Below are 20,277 nucleotides of genomic sequence, written 5' to 3' on the forward strand. Positions count from 1 at the left end.
TTTTGTGGCAGCACCCCTTCCAATGCATGTGGAAATGGCCTTGCAGAGCCCATGACTGTTAGCATTCTGTCGGGATGTAAGTGGAGGGGCTGGTGTGGATGGCATGAGGGTGGTAGTCATTCTGCACTGACCGGTGTCAAGACGTAACTTTGCAAAGCAAAAAGCTTCCCATGTTTTAAGATGTTTCTTATACAGATAGAGATTACTTCTTTGCTCATGTCCATACTAACCCATGGCCTGTATTATCAGTATTGTGATTGGGATTAAGTTATCTCTTAAGGAATGAAGTGGAAGCGTGTAGCAATTCAGTAACTGAGTGGTAATTCTAGCATACTTCTGTTGGGTTTTCACAACCTAGTCCAACCACTTTCCCAGTTACCGACTATTTTAATGCCAGAGGCGTTACTCAAGGTTGGTACAGAAGAGCGGTTTTAAGAGAGCTGTAGCTATTTTAAAACCCAAAATTTCTGTTATTAAGAGGCGTTTCCTCTTTACTCCCTGGCCCTCAGCAGGAGCTGAGCGCGGCGTCCTTGCGCTGTCCAGGAGCCGCCTCTCTGGGGCGGCACTTGCTCTGGCCCTGCCGCGCCTCCGTGCCGCACACCTTTAATTTGCCTTGAGGGCACGAAGGGCCCGGAGCGGGACAGCGGTGGCAGGACGGCCGGCTCGGCCCCGCTCCCGCCCCCTCAGCCGCGCCGCGTCCCCGCGGCCGCCGCCGCCCCGTGACGGAGCACGGCCCGCGGGCGGGACCCTCGCGGCCGCTTCCTGGGGCGGGCCGGGCCCGGGGCGGCGGGCATGGGTGGCGGTAGGCCGGGCCGCGCAGCGCGGCGGGGGCCCGCTTGCCTTTGGGTGATGCTGGCGCTGGCCTGGGGCGCGGGGGCCGCGCTGGCGGCGGGGGGCCCGGGGGCGGCGGGGCCGGGCGGGCCGCCGGAGAGGCGGGAGGAAGAGGAGGAGGAGGCGGTGGCGGCGGGCGGGCTGGCGGGCGCCGAGGAGCCGTGCGGGGCGGAGGGGTGGGCGCAGGGTGCTGTCCCGCCGGGCGCGGCCTTCGTCGCCGCCGCGTCGTATCGGGGCCCCGGCAACAACGACACGCGGAGCAACAAGGCGCTGCCCATCCTGCTGTGGTGGAGCGGAAGCCTCTTCCCGCACTTCCCCGGAGACACGGAGCGGATCGACTGCCCCCGCGGCTCCTGCCTCGTCACCCGGAGCCGGCGGGTGGCCCGGCACCGCCGTACCAAGGCCCTCATCTTCTACGGCACCGACTTCAGGGCCTACGAGGCGCCGCTGCCCCGCCTGCCCCACCAGACCTGGGCGCTCTTCCACGAGGAGTCCCCCATGAACAACTACCTCCTCTCGCACTTGCCCGGCATCCGGCTCTTCAACTACACGGCCACCTTCCGCCGGGAGTCCGACTACCCCCTCACGCTGCAGTGGCTGCCCGGCGTGGGGTACCTGCGGGGGGCGGCGGTGCCCCTGGCCGAGAAGGACGAGTGGCGGCGGAAGGGCTATGCCCCGGTGCTGTACATGCAATCCCACTGCGATGTCCCCTCAGATAGGGACCGTTACGTGCGGGAGCTCATGAAATACATCCAGGTAGGTGGGGTGTGCGGGGAAGCTGCGCCGTGGTGTTGCTGTAGGAGCTGGGTCCGCCTGGCTGCCCCCCTCTACCTCCACTCCCCTTTTTAATGGGGTTTGTTTGTCCTTTTTCTTAGCCAAGACACGAATCGTAAGGGGATGCATGCCAACTACAAGCTGGACAGAAACACTAGTTGTATTCCTTCCCAAAGCGTGGTCTAGACTACACGGCGTGGCAGTAGGTAGGCCTGAGGGTGGCTGTTAGTTGTGGAGTTGGCCAGACTCGGGATCAGTCGCAAGTTGGGCTAAGCCTCAATAGGCTTGGGCTTGTGGGCCATGTGCTAGAAGTCGCTGAAGTCTCTGGACCTCTAGCTTAATGTACAAGAAAGCTGTCTATTTATAAGCCTTGCTCCCATTTGAAAGTATAGATGTGCAATAAAAGGACAGGTTGCCGTGTTTTGAGAATCTGCTCCTTATCTGCATTGTAGGACCATGTTATTTCTGTGGTGGCTTGTACTGCTATGGCACAGCTGATGCAGAGTAGCTTCATAAACTGAAACAATGTAGTTTCTTTTAAGCAGATAAAAAAGTTTACTGCTTTTTTTTCTTAAAGGTTCTGAGGGATAGATTAGGGAAAAAAAAAAAAAAAGCATCTGTTTTTAATTTTTTCCTAGTAATTTTCGCTCTTTCTTTTAGTCATGCTTCATCATGACTGAAGTGATTATGAGTACAAGTTCATCATATACTCAGTAGTGAAGCCAAGACAAAAGAATGTTTAAAATATGACTGCGTATTCTTAAAGAATGAAGCAGATTCCAGATCAAGTGTATTGTCTCTCATTTTTAGACAACATTCTTTTAGCTGCCTGCATCAATTTTTCTCAGTTTAAGAAATGGAAAATTTTTGCTAGCCTGGTGAGACTGGTAGGAACTGTGTGTAGTAACTGTTTGGGAAAGTACTGGGTCTCTGTTAAGTAGAAAGATTACTTTTAAATTAACATAGAGTTGAATGCCCTTCCTTACCTCTCAGTTTCTGATTTATCCAGTAATAAATACATTTCTGGGTGACATCTTTCTTTCTGCGTACTCCCCCCCACCCCTCAGCCTGTAGCACAGTTTATGCTGCTTTTGAAACTGAGCACTCTAAAGCTGTTGGAACTGGGACTCTAGGAATAGTCACAAGGGAAAGAACAAGGAGTGAAAGTGAACATAAACTAAGGTAGCTAGGAACTGATCAAAGTTAGGAATTTTACAAGAACTATGAGCTCTGAAAACAAGCTCCAGACAAACAAATCACTTTGTAAAGATGCTGGTTGTTATTTTAGGTTGACTCCTATGGGAAATGCCTGCATAACCGTGAGCTTCCCAGTGAGCGACTGAGAGATACTTCTACAGCCACTACAGAAGATTCTGAATTTATGACTTTTATCGCCAGGTACAAGTTTCATCTGGCCTTGGAGAATGCCATATGTGATGACTACATGACAGAGAAGCTGTGGCGTCCAATGCACTTGGGTGCTGTCCCAGTATACCGAGGCTCCCCAGCTGTGCGGGACTGGATGCCAAACAACCTCTCCATCATTCTTATAGATGACTTTGACAGCCCCCAAGAGCTGGCAAAGTATCTTGATTTCCTGGACAAGAATGGAGAGGAATATATGAAGTATCTAGAGTATAAAAGCCTTGGTGGAATCAAAAACCAGTTCTTGCTAGAGAGCTTGAAAAGGCGGGAGTGGGGTGTGAATGACATGACTCTGCCCAATTACCTGAATGGCTTCGAGTGTTTCATCTGTGACAGGGAGAACACCCGGGTCAAAGAGGAGCAGGAACACAAAAAGTCACATGGGAAAATTCCAGCTCCCAGACCTCGCATAGCTCACTTCAAGCACATGGGATGTCCTATGCCAGCCCCTGGGTTTGGAAGTGTTGAAGACCTCTCTGGAGGAGACAGGTGATGTACCGATACTGTGCTTTTTGAAGGAAAAAATGCTTCAAATAATTGTAACTGTAACTTTTAGTAATGCTTTGTATTTAAAGGTTCTCTTAATACATCTCCAGTTGTACTTTACATTGTGTTTTGTGGGTGGTATGGTAGTTCTGCTAATATTGTCTGACACTGAGGCTGAAAAAGAGGCTTGGACGGGGTGGTGTTGGTTAGTGGTTGTATGAGGAGTGTGACACACCCATAATGTTCTATTAAAATGCTCTGTGACATTGGGCAATGCTGTTATCCTTTGTCTGTCTCAGCCTCTTTGGAGGGAGGATGTTTTTCGGTACATGATGGTAAAGCACTTGGTAGCCCTTGGGTGAAAGCAGCTCTATGCCTTATTACAAAGTAGTGCATTAACAATGGGCTTGCCACGGTTCAGTGCAGACCTGGTTAACTCCTGTTAACTTCAGAGCAGAATACTTTACAAGTCTTATTGTTGTTTTGTGTGACAAAATTCTGGCTTGTGTTAAAGGGCTCCATCCCATTTATTTAGGACAGGGAGCATTCCTGACAGAGAATAGCTTGAGTAGCTGCTTGTTGCTTTTATGCACAAGGATTGCTACTGTTGCTGGAATCTCCCAGGCCTGTAGCCCTCTGTTAGCCATCTCCCCTGAGAGCTACTCTGAAGTCTGTCAGCAGGGAGCTAACCCCACCAACCCCCAGGCAGCCGTTTTTGACAGGCAGAATAAGCTTTGTTTCCATAGTCTACTTAGTATTTATACATGCGTTGGTATAAAACAAGTAAGTGCTTGGGTTCCCAAACATTAAGTTTTTCCATTGACAGTATTTGAAGTTGTAACTGCTAGGAGGACAGGTCCTTGCGGTTCATAAACCATGTGCACACTTTTTGTAATGTGTATTACTAGTGTAATGTGTTTGGATCCTCCTGTTTGTAATTCTTCTTTGTGTTACCTGCAACAATTTTTGTCTTTTCAGGCAATTACTCAAGTACATGCAATTCACTTTCTGCAAGTCATCAGTTAGCCATCATAAAGATAAACCCTCAACCCTAGCAGATACTGTCTCTGTTCATAGCTATCACCAAAGCTTTCAGTGTTCTGATGTCAGTCCCACTGTAGTATTAAATGAACGACTTTTTGAAAATGTTGGGAAGATCTCATGCACTGTCCAGCAGGAAGCTGTCAATATACTCTATTCCAGTTTATATTAGGTTACAGCTTTGTTAATTATTTCCTAGACTAAGGAACTGAATGCTTAGGAGTGTTAAAACATTAGAAGAAACAGTGTGTTGAAAATGTAGAGTCCATTATGCTAACCCAGAACTAAGTCCTGTGTGGATATGAAGCTCTCAAAAAGTTTTTATTATGTTATCTATCCACAAAAAAATATGAAGAATTTTGTAGGTGTGGAGAACTACTTTGTCCTATGTTCAGATGCTTTCACAAGTGGCCAACTGAAATTAAAAAAGGAAAATAAGCCTGAGGTCATCCAGGTTGTTTAGGAAATACCTATTTCACAAAACTTGTGAAGCTTGTAATTAAAAAGTGTTTTTCACAGTACAATTAATTCTCATATTGACTAATTGAAAAGTTATGCTTATAAGTAAAAGGGGTCCATCATCCTTTGTTTTCTGTTGATTGATTGGTTTATTGGAGATTTTTTCATAGTAATACCTCTTCTCAGTCTTGATAGCAAAATGTGTTTTTTTCCCTTGTAGCATGGTATGCAGTATCCTGCTCTATCAGAGCATTCTCTACTTTTTCATAGATTTTCTTTTGCTTGAGCAGCAGATGGCAGTAGAGAAATACCTTTCAAGGCACAGCATGGGTGCCTATACCCCATACTTGCAAGCTCAGGTACTCCTATCATTCTGTGCAGTGGTCATTAGCAAGTTTTGAACAGTTGGCCCATAATCCAAGCTACAGTTGCATCCCACAGAAGCTTCCGTGTCTCATTGAACCACAGTATGTTATTCCCCTGTTTATAGACATGAGATGTGTCTGGAAAAATTGTACCAGGGAAGATTCTACATTGTATGCTATTTACTTTAAAAATATGTGTGTCTGTACCTTCCAAAGCATGATCAAGGGGGATCTCCAGTGAAATATAGTGGTTTCTGTATCATAAGCATTTGAGCTTTCGTTGGTTTTTATCTCCAAAGTAGAACATGATTATTTAGAATTGTAAGTGGTATGACAGTAGCATAAAATTGCCACCAAAGCATTAACTACACATGGTCATATTTTGTCAGAATTTGACAGTAATATTATGTCAACAGTATGATCAGTTTAGATAACTGTCTACTGAGCCAGTCAATTGTGTATTTTGTTACTTTAGAAAACAGAGTGGAAAAATGACACAGGCCTAGTGGGGTCACAAGTGATAGAATATACACAACATACAAAGTCTGACTATAAACTTAAACTTTGATTTGGGATTCTGGAGGCTTCTGGAACTCAGAGAAAAACAAAGGCAATTGGAGTTTATGTATTTTTAGAGCAAGTACCCAATTACAAAATGGTTACCCTATGCATCTGCTTGCTCTGTAACCCTAATTCTCACATGTAATTTGTTTTTAGGAGTGATGAATGTGTTGAATTGACAGAACTGTTGCATCAGAATCTCTGTGTAGGTATATGTAGCTGGAGCACATTATTATACCTTCACCTTGCTGTCCTTTAGAGCTAAGCGTGGAGACATGGTTCCTAAATCCTTATGCTTGTATCTTCACTTGTGTTTGGATGTCTGGGCTTCACACCCAAACTTCAGAAGGTAGGCTGTAGAACAACCATTTGTATGGATCAGTCACTATAATCTGTTGAATTTTTGGCTGCTTTGTACAGAAAATAGTGAGTGACAGTGCTAGTGATAAGCAGAATATCTATTTAGTAGGAACTGGAATCCCCAATTATTCTTGGACTTTCACCTTTGTGAAGAGAAATGTTTGGTTTGTTTCACTGATAAGGATTCGTTTTCTAAAAGTGGGGCATTTGAGTGGAGAACTATAAAAAGACTAAGTAACAATACCTTTGCAGTTACCTAAACAGTTTTCATCTGCGGTAGCATGAGAAAAGAGAGGCTGTTGTGCCTTTGATAAAGGAATATCTTGAAACCACCATGGTTTTGCTAGTGCCATTTTATATCAATGTCACAGTTTATTTATGACAAGAGGAAAACCATCTTAAAAGTATATCAGGTTTGCCAAATGTACACTGTAAGCTGTCTCTTGCAATAGAATCCAATAATCAGCCAGGATTAAAGATGCGTTTCAGGTGTATGTAGTTGGTAGTTTCAGGATATTTATACAGTCCTGTTCATCCTGGGGTACCAATTTTTTCCAAGTTACAGAATCAGAGTGAAATTATTTTCTTAAAAGCCAATAACAACAAGGTAAAATGAAAAATATCCAAGTGTTCTTATTTAATGTTTTTGATGAAAGTCTTCACTTGGATACTGGAATTCCTTTCAGAGTTGTTTCTGTAGAGTTCAACTGGAAAACATTTTATTTTTTCTGTTACTTACTGTCTCTTAGTCTTGTGTCTAGTATTTAATGCAAATATACTCATTTTCCTAAGTTATGCCTTTATTCAATGCTGTAAAAAAAAAGTAATTCATGTTGGCAGTCCTTGAACAAAGGTTAATTAATTTAGCTGGTAAGCAAAGTGATCTCACGGTACATTCAAGTGCTGCATTTTACAAAGGAATCTTTGGGCAGACTTTTTTTTTTTTTTAATTGCAGAAGTAAGCCTCTCTCTATGATCCTTCACATTGTAATCTATGTTAAAAGGTTAATCTTGAGGCCTCTGTTGGTGTACACTGCAGAACTGTCCTGCCATAGATGATGCTGTTGACCACAGAAAACTAATTATCATGGCATACAAGTTGTGTGCTGCTCTACAAAGAAAGCATCTATGACACGTACATTCTTTTGGTCTTCCTGGAGTAATGGGTGAGATCTGATTCTGGGCCATGCAGCCATTCTTGCTTTAATATATGGTGTATAGAGTGAACACAGAAGGCATTGTACTTATTTCTGTGATTGAGGGGGAAAAGAAGCAAAAAGCTCTGTATGTAAATTAACAAGTATTAGGTAACTCATATGGACGGATTAAAAAGAGCAACGTGTCTGGTCCTCCTTTCCAAAATTTATGATGGGTTTATGTGGCTGGGTAGCAGATATAATGGAGAAGAGATAAATAAATTATTGCCATACCTTGATGTAACCCAAATGAGAGTAGTAGTCCACATGATCATGAACGGGAAGGGAATTGCTGAAAGTTTCAGTGATGTAGTCTGTGCTTTGAAAAGTTTGAGAATGTATGCATTGAAAAAGAGAAAGCCTATACTCCACCATCTAGTCTGGAGATAAAGAATAGAGTCAGGGTTGAGGGATATAATGGTTATTTTGTCTCTGCCACGTATAACCTTAGTTTGCAACGAGTAGCTGTCACTGTCTAATTGTTAAATGGTTTATCTGGAAAAAAAAATTGATTCTGAGGCTGTTATGTGCATATCAGACATGGAAGGCAACTCTCAAAATCATATAAGGACTCTGTGCTAGACTTTATTTTAATAGAAGTTTTAATTCTGTACAATTAATAATTTAGTCTTTGGTTAACATGGTAGTCACATGCTGATATTTCTAGAATGTTGTAAAGCTAATAGTGAACTTAAATTTTCTGTAAAGAATTTTCATAGCAAATTTCTTTAAATGACTTGGAGCACAATGGCATGATAACAATGTACTTCATTATGACCATCTCTGGGCCTGTTTTCCTCTTCGGTGAAAGAAAAAAAAATGTTTCCAGTGCTATTACAGCTGCAGACTCATTTGGATTTTTTAATGGTTTATGGTGGTTTCTCTTTTTTTGTTTCAGTTGGAAAGAGATGTGGCTGCAGGATTATTGGCAAAGCCTCGATCAGGGTGAGGCCCTCACTACTATGATTCATCGCAATGAGTCGCATCAGGGAAGATTTTGGGACTATATGCATGAGATTTTTCTCAAGAGGACGAGGCAACACTGACCCATCTTTGTAAGAGCTTGATATGAAAATTGCATTGAAAGTTGAGACTGAGTTCTTACCTCGCTCCAAATGTTTGCCTTGAAATAGAAGAAAAAGACTCACAGAGGCTATTTCTTCTGGTGTATGAAGTGAGTAAGTTTCAAGTTTCTCCTACAATTGAATTTCAGCAGTGAAGATCTTATCAACTGCTTTGATTTGAATTTCAGCTCTGTGGTGTGAAGCCACTCCTGACTTGCAGATGTCAACATATGTGGCAAAAGAGGAATTTACTCTCCTTTTGCATTTAGTATAGTTTCCTTGTGGCTTACATGACCTCAGAGGAACACCTCTTCAGACTCTTGCTCAAATGCCCTAAGTTATTTCAGGGATTTTTTAATCTTCAAAATATTAATCATTTTTTTCTAAGTATTTTATCAGTCACTTATTCTCCTCATTAATGTATACTTTTAGCTGCTATCAAATAGTTTTTCCAGTGAAGGAATTACAAAAGACAAATGTGTGTGGAAAGCACTTGTGCCTTACGAAATTGTAGCAATAAAGTCTCTTCTCCTCTTTTCTCAAATACTTCTACTTTTCAGGATAACTGAATAGCGATGGGCAGATAACTTACTCTCTGCCTAATTTTCCTCTTTTGCTAACTTACCACGTGATATGTACAATGGATGAGAGACTAGATTATTCAGTTCACAGCTTTCAACAAAGTATTTTACACCAGAAAGTGTATTACCTGGTATTTTGCAGAACTAAAGTAAAATTAGCATGATTTGGTTCTTTTAAGTTTCCATCAAATCTGGAAATCCCAGCTATAATTTTGATTTCTTGTTATCCATAATGCTAGCAATTTAGAGGCCTTTGATTTGTTCTTCTTGAGCATCTGCATCTTTCTGCAAAGACAAATACATATTAGTGATGGTGCCTTTCCAGTGGTCTCTGCAGTTTGGATACAACCTTTGCAGTCTTTCTGTGCTGAAGTGGGTGTTCAGAATCAGGTGCACTGAGATGTTTTGTATCTCTACCAAATCTTAACACAGTACGATCCTGGTCTGTGACTGGAGTTCCTAAAAGTAAGTGATGACATGTGGATAGATCTTCCTTGTTGCGTAGCCTGTATCTCTTACATATACAAATGAAGTCCACTGTTCCCTACCATGTTGGGTACTTTCCTGAAATAATTGGTCTCGCATTGGAGGGAGACTAATTCACTTAAGCATCATGGGTTTAAGAGTACAGGCAAATATGGCCACACTGCAGTGATGTCCTCCAATGGTATAATGGTATTTTATTTCTCTTCCCTCTTCAGAAGTAAGGATTGACTAAATAGCCAGAGTTTATCCAAGCCTATGTTGGTAATGAAGACAGAATGTTGGTAATGAAAGTCTAAAGTCTTGGGATAATTTCATTTTGTAAGGCAATTCATGCATTGATACAGGAAGTCTGAAGCCTGTTAGAAGCTAAGAACAGGAATAAATCTACATTCTGTCCCTAATTAAGACACTACCTATTGCTTAGCTGTGAATGGATCACTTAATCTATTTTTTTTTCTCAAATTCCCATTCATAATGTTATAGATATGGTATTATAGGTATAATATCAGTGTAGGTCATGATATGCATCTCAATGTTTGTCTCTCAGGTGTTATAACAACATTGCAATGTTAAAATCAGGACACCTTGACAGAGGACACTTCAGACCCATAACTGTCACTAGATTCTTGTAAATTTAGTGAACGCCCACACTATTCACTGATCTCACCTGATTATTTTTTTAGTAGAAAACTGCTTTTTTTATATATCTTCTGTAATAATAGTAACAAATGGTTCTTCAGCTAAAATGCATTCATCAGTTTACATTCCTTTTTTTCAGTTACTCAGGAGACATGAACGCCTAAATGAATATATCTGAATTAACTGTTGAAATGGATTACTCAGATTAAGATTACACATATGTGTGCTCAGGATTGAGAAGTACTTGAGAAGTAAATTAAGATAAAACAAGTTAAGGCTGTTTTATTTCTGAATATCAACTTCTGTTGAACAGTTTAATGATATTTAAATATAGTTTCAATTAATGCTTTCAGATACTTCAGATACTCTTCATTTCATGTTTCTGTATAGAAAATCATTCAGTCTTCTTTGACTGCATGGTTCTCTTAATTAGCTGTATCCCAAACCCCTTTATTATTCAGGTGTTTGGTGGGACAGTCAGAAGGAGAAATGGTGGTCTTGCTTTTGTCCTAAACATAAAAAGTAAGAACCAAGTACTAGCACTTTCTGCTTTGGCTATTTTCTCCTCTAATTTAAGTAGATTTTCTAGAATTGTGGTATTTATAACCAAGTCTAGGTATTGGTTATAATTCATCTGCTGTTGCCAAAATTAGAGGTGCTACATTTAACGTATTGTCCTTGCAGGAATAACAGGAGGAAGTACCAGTACAAGCACGTCTATCATAGCACCTGCTTAGTTCTTGGTTAGTGATGTCTTAAAGCCTCACTTTGCCTTCCTACTCAGCAAAACGAGCATGATTGTCAACTGACAATGGAATTGAAGATACGGTGGTACAAACTTAAGAGTAGCTGGCAAACCAGATAAAAACTTATTCCTTGGGACCGTGATCCATTAATTTGCTAGTTCACAACCAAGTATTCCTTCACTACTATTTATTATTTGTTCTCAGTATATTACAGTAACCAGTTAACAACGGTTTTTTAGTCCTACAGGGTTATTTTTTATTTTGGGTTTTTCTTTTTTGCTGTATGTATGTACTGCAGAAGGCTGCTGCTTTGAGCCTCATGGCTGTTGCCAGGCATGGGTATTTCTGATTGCCATACCCCTTCTTAACACAGGTATGAAAGCAGCACAGATATGAAAGTAACATTATCACAGATATTCCATGGGTTTTGTCTGAGTTTTTCAAAGTACAACTCTTAGTTTGTAGTTAAGAGTCATGAGCCAGTTTCAATAGCTTTGTCTTCTGAGCTCTTCGTGTCTTCCTAGGTTTAACTATTTTTTACAGTCTTACAGGTGGTAAACTTCTCAAAAGGTAACGAGTATCAGCTGCCACTCTTCACAGCTGTGATGCTCAGCAAAACCTTGTGTTCCTCTTGTATCTGCAGAGTTTTTTCTATAGTAATAGATCATACTAGCTTTATTGTCTCCTGTATGTCACAATATGTCCATGATTTACAAACAGTGTTTGTTGCCTATATTAATATACTAAATGTGTTTCACTTATTGTACATGGTATGCAAGAATTAAGGCTGAAATATTTCTCCCAGTGCGTAGTATGAATAACTTGTATAGCTGCCAGACAAACTCCTCAGGGGCAGAAGAGGTGAGAATCCTTCCCAGCTGGCTGAAGAGTTGTGGTTGCAATTTGGTTCCAGGCTGCTGAATGACCTTCATGACATCCATTTCTCTGCACAGTAAGGACTGCAAAATGTTGAATAAAGATGGTTCTACCACCAAGGCATTGCTTGCATCTCTCTCCTGTTATTTGGAGGAGTCAGGAGAAGAAGCTGGTCTTATATGCTCAAAGAGTTTGCAATTAATTTACATAATAACTCATTTGAGAGGATTGCTATATAATGTCCAAAAACTACTGCCAAAATTAGCTAAAGTGAATTCAATTTACAGTTCTAGTTGTCTTTCTACTAATGCAAGTATGTGAATGGAGACAAGGGGGAAGGTCACTACATCAACTATAAGTATTTTGGGAAGAGGTTTCAGATCTCTGTTCTTGACTGCTAAGTGGCTTTCTCATTTCACTGCTTTAAATCCAAACCAGCTAGATGGTGGCTGAATGTCATCACTCATGGTAGGACTACTGGAAGGCTTATATGATACTCAGACTGAACAGTGTATGCAACATCTTTCTTAATCAAGTTCTTACAGTGCAGGTGCCTGTACTCATAAAAACACAAAACTGAGACTAATCAGGAATTTTAGCAAAGATATCAAATATTGAGGATGATAAAGAGATTGCCTCTGTAAACCCTTTGGCAGGCTTCTGTTAACTAGTGTGAGCCACTTCACTGCTTGTCAGGCATTTTGCCTTTTTAGTGTGTGACTAGAGCGAGGATTTCAAAGTCGTCAGGGTAGCTATATTCTCTAGCGTTGATGTTCTAAAAATAGGTATCACCTCAATACTGCTCATATGAAACACTAGTAGATTCTATTGATGCCATGTCTCAGAGTTGACTTGACAAGCTAGGATAACTTTATGCCCTCTGAGAGGTGAGAGAGGAGACACAAATATCTGACAGAAGGTTAAAAATCTAGCAATCCAGTTCATTGCATTGGACAAGCTACAAGTTCTTATTCTCCTGCCAAAACTGTGATACCAGGTGCTGTCTATTTCTTTCAGTAAGAAGCTGGGTATTTTATATACTGAATTAGTAGTCTGTGTTTCTGTCCTTTAGCAAGGACTGCAATTTCTATGAAGCATATAACCTCACTGGAGAATATTGATTTGATACCTAACATTGATAATTTCTAGAACTGAAGAAGAATTGTCTTATTTCTATCACTGTAGTAATTTTCAGACTGAAGGACCTCTGGGTCCTCTGTGATAGTAGGTAGAATGATAGCCAAGCAACAGTGGATGTGTATGTTTAGAGGGAAAGGAGAATGAGATTCTTTCTTGGAAATGGTCTTCAGAGTGCAGCAGCTGGAGAATTACAGCTGAAATGCCCCTCTTGCGCTTTGGCAGAGGGTAGTTTGAACTGGCATGGAAGAACAAATAATTCCTAAAGGACTGGGAACAGGATAAATTGAATCAAACCACAGTCATCGGGGACATCACTGTTTAAACAGGCTTTGCTATGTTAGACAAGCAGCCATCTGCCTTCCTTACCATCCTTGCATATGCACTCTTCAGCCATTATCCCAGGAGAGCCACTCCCTTAACAAGTAGCAGTCATCCATTTGATTGGATTTAATTAAGATTGTTGATGGATCTCCAGGCACCTTCTGAGAAGTTATATTAATTGGGAACATACAGTGTGGCAGGTTCCTTCATTCTGCCCAGAGACCTCTACTGACAGGTTGAAATTAATCAGAGACGAAATCCTTTTAGTGATATGACCAACTGTGTCAAAGCCTGTGTCAGGCTTTAACCAACTGCACCTCTCATATGATTCAGTGTCTTGGAGCTGGCAGTAAGAGATACATGGCCCTGCAAAGGGATTAGGAAGGGTGGAGAAGAATGGAGCTGCAGGATTTGTTCCAGAGCTCTGACATGACCGGCGTCTTAATTTGTATGCTGTTATATACATTCTTTCCTGCAGAAGAGACCCATCTAACACTGACGTGTCTCAGCTAGAGATGGTTCTGCAGATTCAGAGCATCCACTTCGTGGCATTTCTGAGCAAATAAGGAGTCATTGGGTAATTTGCAGTGGAAATGGGCTGGTTTGAGTAGATCTGGGAGTTAGGGATTAGGGATGGCAGCTCAAAACTCGTCAGGTGGACAGAATAATGCAGGTCGGCTGATCTGATTGAGATAACTCAGGATAAGGTAGGCTAGCGTTGGAGTTGGGGCAGGGGGGGTGACATCAAAAAAATTGCATCTATCATTATGCTAATGAATGTATTTGTCATAATAAATGCATTAAGTGCTAATAATGTCCAAAAACAATAGCTCAGCAGACAGGAGTAAGTCTGAGCCAACTAGAATCTTAGCAAAACTTTAAGTACTAAAGTTAAAAGTGGAGGAGCCTTCACTTTTAAAGCATCTCCAATTAAATTGGCATTTGAGGAAGTCAGGGTGAGACAGCTGAGAATAAATTGTGGTAGGTGAGGGCATTATGAAGTTGTATGACAAGAACTGGGGCATTTGGGATAAACTTGGGTGAATATACTGGAATTTACCTGAAAGCTGGATCCGAGGAGTTCAGAAAGACATGGCTAGCAACTCTTTTCATTTCTCCTAATACAACTGGTTTCTTAGCCTCATCCCCTAATTGTTATTTAGGCAGTGTATGGAGGTTTTACATGGTTACTGCAGAAAGCGAAGGACCCATGGTGTAATTTCTCACCTCTTAAAGAGGTATTTAAGACAACAATCGCATTTTAAGGGTGTATTTTATTACAGCATTGTTAGCATTGTTTTTAATTGTGGCATAGCATTTACTGCGGCATCACAACTGGCCTTTATTCCAGTTGTGATACAGATTCTTTTCAAAGCTAATACTAATTGCTTAATCTCTGTGGTTCATTTTGGTTCTGACTAGCTCAAACATAAGCTAGGATTCAGCTTTAACTATGTTGATCCAACTAAAGTAGTTGTAAATGCAGTTAGAATTTTACATGTTCTTTATAGTTGTACATTCAGGATTCACAGTGAAACATCTGTGGGGTTCATTTGTCAGTCTACTGAGGGAATTTGGTTTCTGACTGTCCCTATAAAGTCCAAACTTCTGTCTCATTCATGAGTGTCTCTGTGCTATCAGCTGTACAAAATACAGGCTATAGAGAGACTTGCCCACTGAGTAACACACCTCTTCTGTAGTTCCATGTTCTCCCTTAAAATGAATGTTTGTGTCTTGCTTCAGACATCTCTGTATGGTGTGTGCAGACACCATCATGTACGTTATTCTGTCTGCTCTGGAATTTCTTAGGCTGATGCTCCAGTCCCAGGCTGAATGCCAGAAAAAGAGATTATAATGCAGACAGCAGTAACTGACAGGAAGCTATTACAATTCTCCTTGTGTAGCTTGCCTTTCTCTTTCTCATCCTCCCCCCCATTTTTCTTGGAATTACTTAAGAGAGAGCAGTTTTTGAAGGTGAATGTACCCGAAGGTGCTGCCACCATTAGCTAATGTAATTTGATAAAAGGGAGGTTGATTTACAGGGAGTGCAGTTCAACTCCTCTCATGTCCTAGTATTTGCATCTTCCCTTTTTATTGTTCTTGTGCAAGTCTAGTTAGTAATTTCAGCAGGCAAATGAAACAGAGAAAAGTGGGTATCAGTAGGGGTAACTAGAAGAGGCAAAACCAAGAGTAGCTGAACCTCACATGAACTGTAATACTGAAAAATGCTTCATCTCCCTGTCTTGAATTTGCAAGATTTCTAGAGCTGCAGGATGCAAGTCATTTAGCCTAATTTGAAGGTGTCAGCTTGTTTTTCTTCTTCTCTACCAGTAGACAGGCTAGAACAATAGCTCATATCCATCAGAAAAAATGGAAGCAGAGAAACATCCCTCTTAACAAAATATTTCAGAACTTCCAGACAAACTGTTTGAATTTGGACCTAAAGAGATGGAAATTTGCTTCTAAAGGAGAACAAAAGAAATCTTTCATTTACTTGAAAATGTATTAGCATATTCTTTAAATTGGACTCTGAGAAAATACTGTTTTAGCAATAACACAAAAATAATTACAGAATCAGACATAGCAGAATATATATTAAATCTGCAGATGCAGCAAATTCTAGTATTGATACTGATGCAATAAATTCTAGTAGTGATACTGAGAATATTCTGGTATAGGTCTGGTAATGTTTAAATCAGAGTAACAAAATTTCCAATGTCTTATTCACTTCCTTGACTGAACAGAGGCAAGTGGAGTGTGTTGGTTTTGGTTTGGTTTGGTTTTTTTTAATGTCTGTAGCTGCTAGGTGGTTGAATATATTTATCCGAAGCAATGTGCTATGCAAAAAATGGTTCCAACATTCCTGTGCCCTCCAGCGCACAAGGAAAACTGGTGGTGCCTGAAGGAGCCCTGATAACACGGCGCATTCTGTGGCCACTGCGTGACAAGCAGCTGAGCACTTCAGGTCCCCAGTCCAATGTCTAACTCATCAGTTCTCTACATCTGCCTTGTCCCTCACGCTGTGCAGAGATCTGTTTGTACCCCAGCCCTTGAAACTTTACTGTGCCTTCTGTATGACCTGCCATTTTCACCTGGGAACATAAGGGCTCCAGAATCAGCTAGATGAGTTGAGGACTTCCAGGGATTTAAATCCTACACTAGGATGGACACTTCTGGGAACAGGGGGATTCTCCACTGCTGGGCACGAGGCCGTGAGAACACCGCTACCCTTTCAGAAGCAGCAGCTTCAGTATCTTGGAATCTTGGGCTGTGGGCGAAGGCGATGCTGAGTTTCAAGCACCAAGAAACGGATTGATGCAAAAGGATGCCTGACGTTCCGTTCGAAGCGCTGGAAACAATCGTGCTTTCCTCTGCTCCGGCTGAAGGGCGTACGCTCCGTCACCGGTCAGGTTCGCCGCGGAAGGAGTTTCGGGATGCGAATTGTTGGAGCGTTTACCGGGTGGCTCCGCCTCAGACTGAAACGGCGAGAGGCCGCTCAGCTTTCCCGGCCGCCCCCCCACCAGCGGCTCCCTTTGCCGTTCCGAGGGGCGGCCCCGGGCTCCCGGCGCCGGCACTGCGCAGGCGCCCGCCGGGGGGGCGGGGCTGCGGGCCGCCTCGCCGCGCGGCCTGACGCAAAGAAGATGGCGGCGCCCGTGTACCCGGCCTGGGTCACCCGCTGGGTCTCCGGGCAGTGGCGGCAGAAGAAGCGGCCCCCGGTTATCCGCCCCACCCGGCCGCTGGTGCTGGGCAACAAGGTAGCGAACCGCAGGGAGCAGGCGGGAGGTGAGTGCTCCCCTCCCCGGGGAGGAACAGCCGGGGATGGGGCCCTCAGCCCCTGCGGGTGGGCCCTCCGGCGCTGTCCCCTCCGGCGGCTTTACCCCGGGGAAGGTCACGGTGGTGCCAGGGCTGGGTCGAGCTGACGCCCTGAAGCGCCTTGTGCTCTGCAGGGCAGCAGCGCGGAAGGGGTCTGGTTTGTGCCATAGAGTTAGCACACGGGTTCTTTTAAAAAGATTATTTTCTCGTACAACAACCCTAAATTTGTGTCTTGTGATGCTCCATAGGTGATTCATACATGTAAAATACTTCGTTGCACCTCAACATAGCATTGACTTTAAGAATTCAGTCAAGTGTTAGGTGGCCGCAATGGTGCTAATATTTGCACTAGGAGCACCATCTTCTCTACACTAACACAAAGATGAGATCTTTAGTGTTGATTTTTCTCATCTGCCTTTACCCCATCTTAAACTTCTCTCTGGAGGTTTATACGCTGTGGAGGCTGTTAGCATGACATCCCCAACGCCTGAGATTTTTGGTTGTGTCTTTTCCTTCTAGAGGCAACGTGCATTACGGAGATGTCAGTAATGATGGCCTGCTGGAAACAGAATGAGTTCAACGATACAGCTTGTGCCGAGGAGATCCGGATGTTCCATGACTGCGTGGCAAAGGCAGAAGTAATTAAGGCCTTTTTTGTGTTCTTCAAGGCTAGTACTGGGAAGGAGGAAGCCCCCAATCTTTTTTTCTGTGCCAACAGTAATAATGTTCTCTGAACAGTTTGATTGCTGTTGTTACTCTTTTGAGTTGTAGGAGGGATGCAGGATGATACCGATCAAACATGCAGTCCTTCCCTTTTCAGTGCAAAAATTAAATTAGAATTTAAATAAAGGACTGTAGAAAGGAAGTGGATGTTAGGTAAGTTATAACTAAGGATGAAACAACAGTCACATCCAGTCCTTTTTGTGTTGTCAGGCTCTTGAAGTAGAGCTTAGTTGCTGTCAATTGACCCTAACCTAGGCCACTTCTTTTGATTTCTTCCAGTTTTTAATATCTAGAGCTTCAGCACTAATGAAGTAATTGCAGTCATTGCTTTTCTCCATATATAGTTCCATATGATAGTTCTAAATGAGAGTACATTTTAGAACTGTTAAGTAGAACAGATTTGTATGGTGTGAGATGTGGATTATGTTGTAACTGGGGAGGTGTACAGTGCAGGCAGGTTTCCACAGCTGCTCTGTTTCATAAAATTAAGAAATAGCTGACTCAGGTACCAATCCAATACCTGCATTATCTAGACAGTGGGAGAGAGTGGTAAGTTAGGATTCCCAAATTCCAATCTGGCATAAATCTGTAAGTAGTTCTGTGCTTGCAGGGGTGAGAGTGGAGATGAGGTGGTAGAGAAATAACCAGTGGTTTCAGTAATCCTCATAACAAACAGAATTTTCAGGGTACATGAGATAGTTACAGCTATTCTTGATTCTCTGAAAATTTGAAGTTTTTTTAGACTTTATTTGAAGGCTATACATTTTCTTGAAAAATATATTTCATATTGTTTGGAAATCAGGGGTTTCTGGGTATATGATAAACTTGAAATCAAGTCAGTTTCAAAAGCAGACTAAAGGTAAGTATACGTACTAAGGTTCTCCTTACACTGATTTCAGGTTTCAATATTTTTCAGTAGCAGTAACATCATTTAATAGTCATTTACTATTGCTGCTTGACATAAATAAAAAATTGTCTACAATTTATTTGCTAGATTACAAATAATCAAATTGGATAACATAAAGTAAGAAGAAAAAATCTGAACTGTTACTATAAGTTTATAATATTGTTAACTAAGAATATGGAAGAATATCATCTTTGCAAGATGTCAGTCATTAATTACATCATTTAAAGGTTATTAGCTTTTGAAAGCCTTGTGATTATTGAGCCAAGAGCTATTGTAAGTGTTCCTTAAAGAAATAGCATTCCTCTGAAAGAAACATCTCAGTACAATTAGTAGTCTTTGGGGGTGAGCATCAACTCTGCAAATAAACAGAGGTAATATTTTGAGGTTTCTTTTTCTCTTTCAGAAGGAGCGCAAGGATCAAAATGTGGACACCCTGTCACCCAAGGGAAACTTAACTTCAAACAAAGTGAACAAGCTCCTGAGAAGGTTTCCTCAGATCACGCGTTATGTATAAAGTGGTTTACTAAAGGGACTGTGGACAAGCAATTAAATTTGGAGTCTTTGGCAAAAAAGTACAAAGTAGACTCGAGTGAGTGTTTGATGTCAGGTGGTATCTGTCAGCACTGCTGTATGGATCTTGACCACACCTTTGGTTCCAGAGCGAAAAACACCCACCTTCACCATGAGCTGACTTCGGTCATGAAGTTCTTGGGTCTTGTGGTCATAGGATTTCTGCAGTGTGCTGTTTAACTAGCCACAGTGTGGACTTGGGTCATCACTATGAAATAAAATCTTCTAGGAATGCATGTAAATGCCTTTCCTAACAGTTAGGGGGTGACTTTTCCTCATGTATAAGCTTCCTGCCTAAATTCTGAGCTGCTATCAAAAAGTGCTCAGACCTAGACATTGAGACAACTTAAAATGTGATAGTAATCTCATGACTCGTACTCCTAAATGTATGTATACACGATCTGGTTCCTCTTGAAATTTTTTAAATTCCTGTTGCTGTACAAGAAAGCTGTAGAGTGAGGAAGGAATCTCCAGCAAAATACCTCGTTAATACACAATACATTGGTAAGGATCAAATAGAGCTTTAACATAGAAGCTTGTGTTTTAGGCCTTCCAATTTGCAGGTGGGACAGATATGGTGCCATGTCAGATGCATTATATTGTCTGTACTATAATAAAATAATGCAAGACTCTTGTTTGGCTTGGGCACCTCATAAGCCACAACAAAATCTTACATTGTTTTGATTAAAAAAAAAAACAAGAGGAGAGAAGATTCAAGCATGGACTGATACTGAAATCATGTAATTAATTATTAGTTTGGATTTGTTGTGAGTTTGGTTTTTTTGTTTTTTTTTGTTTTTTTTCCACTGTAGTACCAGAAAAGTGCAGGCAGGTCCCTGTTGTTTTAGGACCAGTACCCAACTGGTAAGAAAAATGCAGTGCCTCACAGAACTAATGATATGACTATTTATAT

The 20,277-nt window shown here is 41.8% G+C and overlaps 2 protein-coding genes across 2 annotated transcripts; both read left to right on the forward strand.

The window, feature by feature from the left end:
• Positions 1-633: 633 nt before the first annotated feature.
• FUT11 (fucosyltransferase 11) lies at positions 634-12,013 on the forward strand. The gene is made up of 3 exons (XM_032981956.2): positions 634-1,587; positions 2,894-3,519; positions 8,397-12,013. Exons 1-3 carry the CDS (start codon positions 793-795, stop codon positions 8,542-8,544), a joined length of 1,569 nt encoding a protein of 522 aa, XP_032837847.2. The 5' UTR covers positions 634-792; the 3' UTR covers positions 8,545-12,013.
• A 4,110-nt stretch (positions 12,014-16,123) lies between these two features.
• On the forward strand, positions 16,124-19,998 carry CHCHD1 (coiled-coil-helix-coiled-coil-helix domain containing 1). Its single transcript, XM_032982146.2, has 3 exons — positions 16,124-17,134; positions 17,684-17,802; positions 19,198-19,998. The coding sequence occupies exons 1-3, from the start codon at positions 16,786-16,788 to the stop codon at positions 19,306-19,308; spliced, it is 579 nt and encodes a 192-aa protein (XP_032838037.2). The 5' UTR covers positions 16,124-16,785; the 3' UTR covers positions 19,309-19,998.
• Positions 19,999-20,277: the final 279 nt, after the last annotated feature.

This window comes from Tyto alba, unplaced genomic scaffold (genome assembly GCF_018691265.1).
Source record: "Tyto alba isolate M040663 unplaced genomic scaffold, T.alba_DEE_v4.0 Super-Scaffold_1, whole genome shotgun sequence".
NCBI lineage: Eukaryota > Metazoa > Chordata > Aves > Strigiformes > Tytonidae > Tyto > Tyto alba.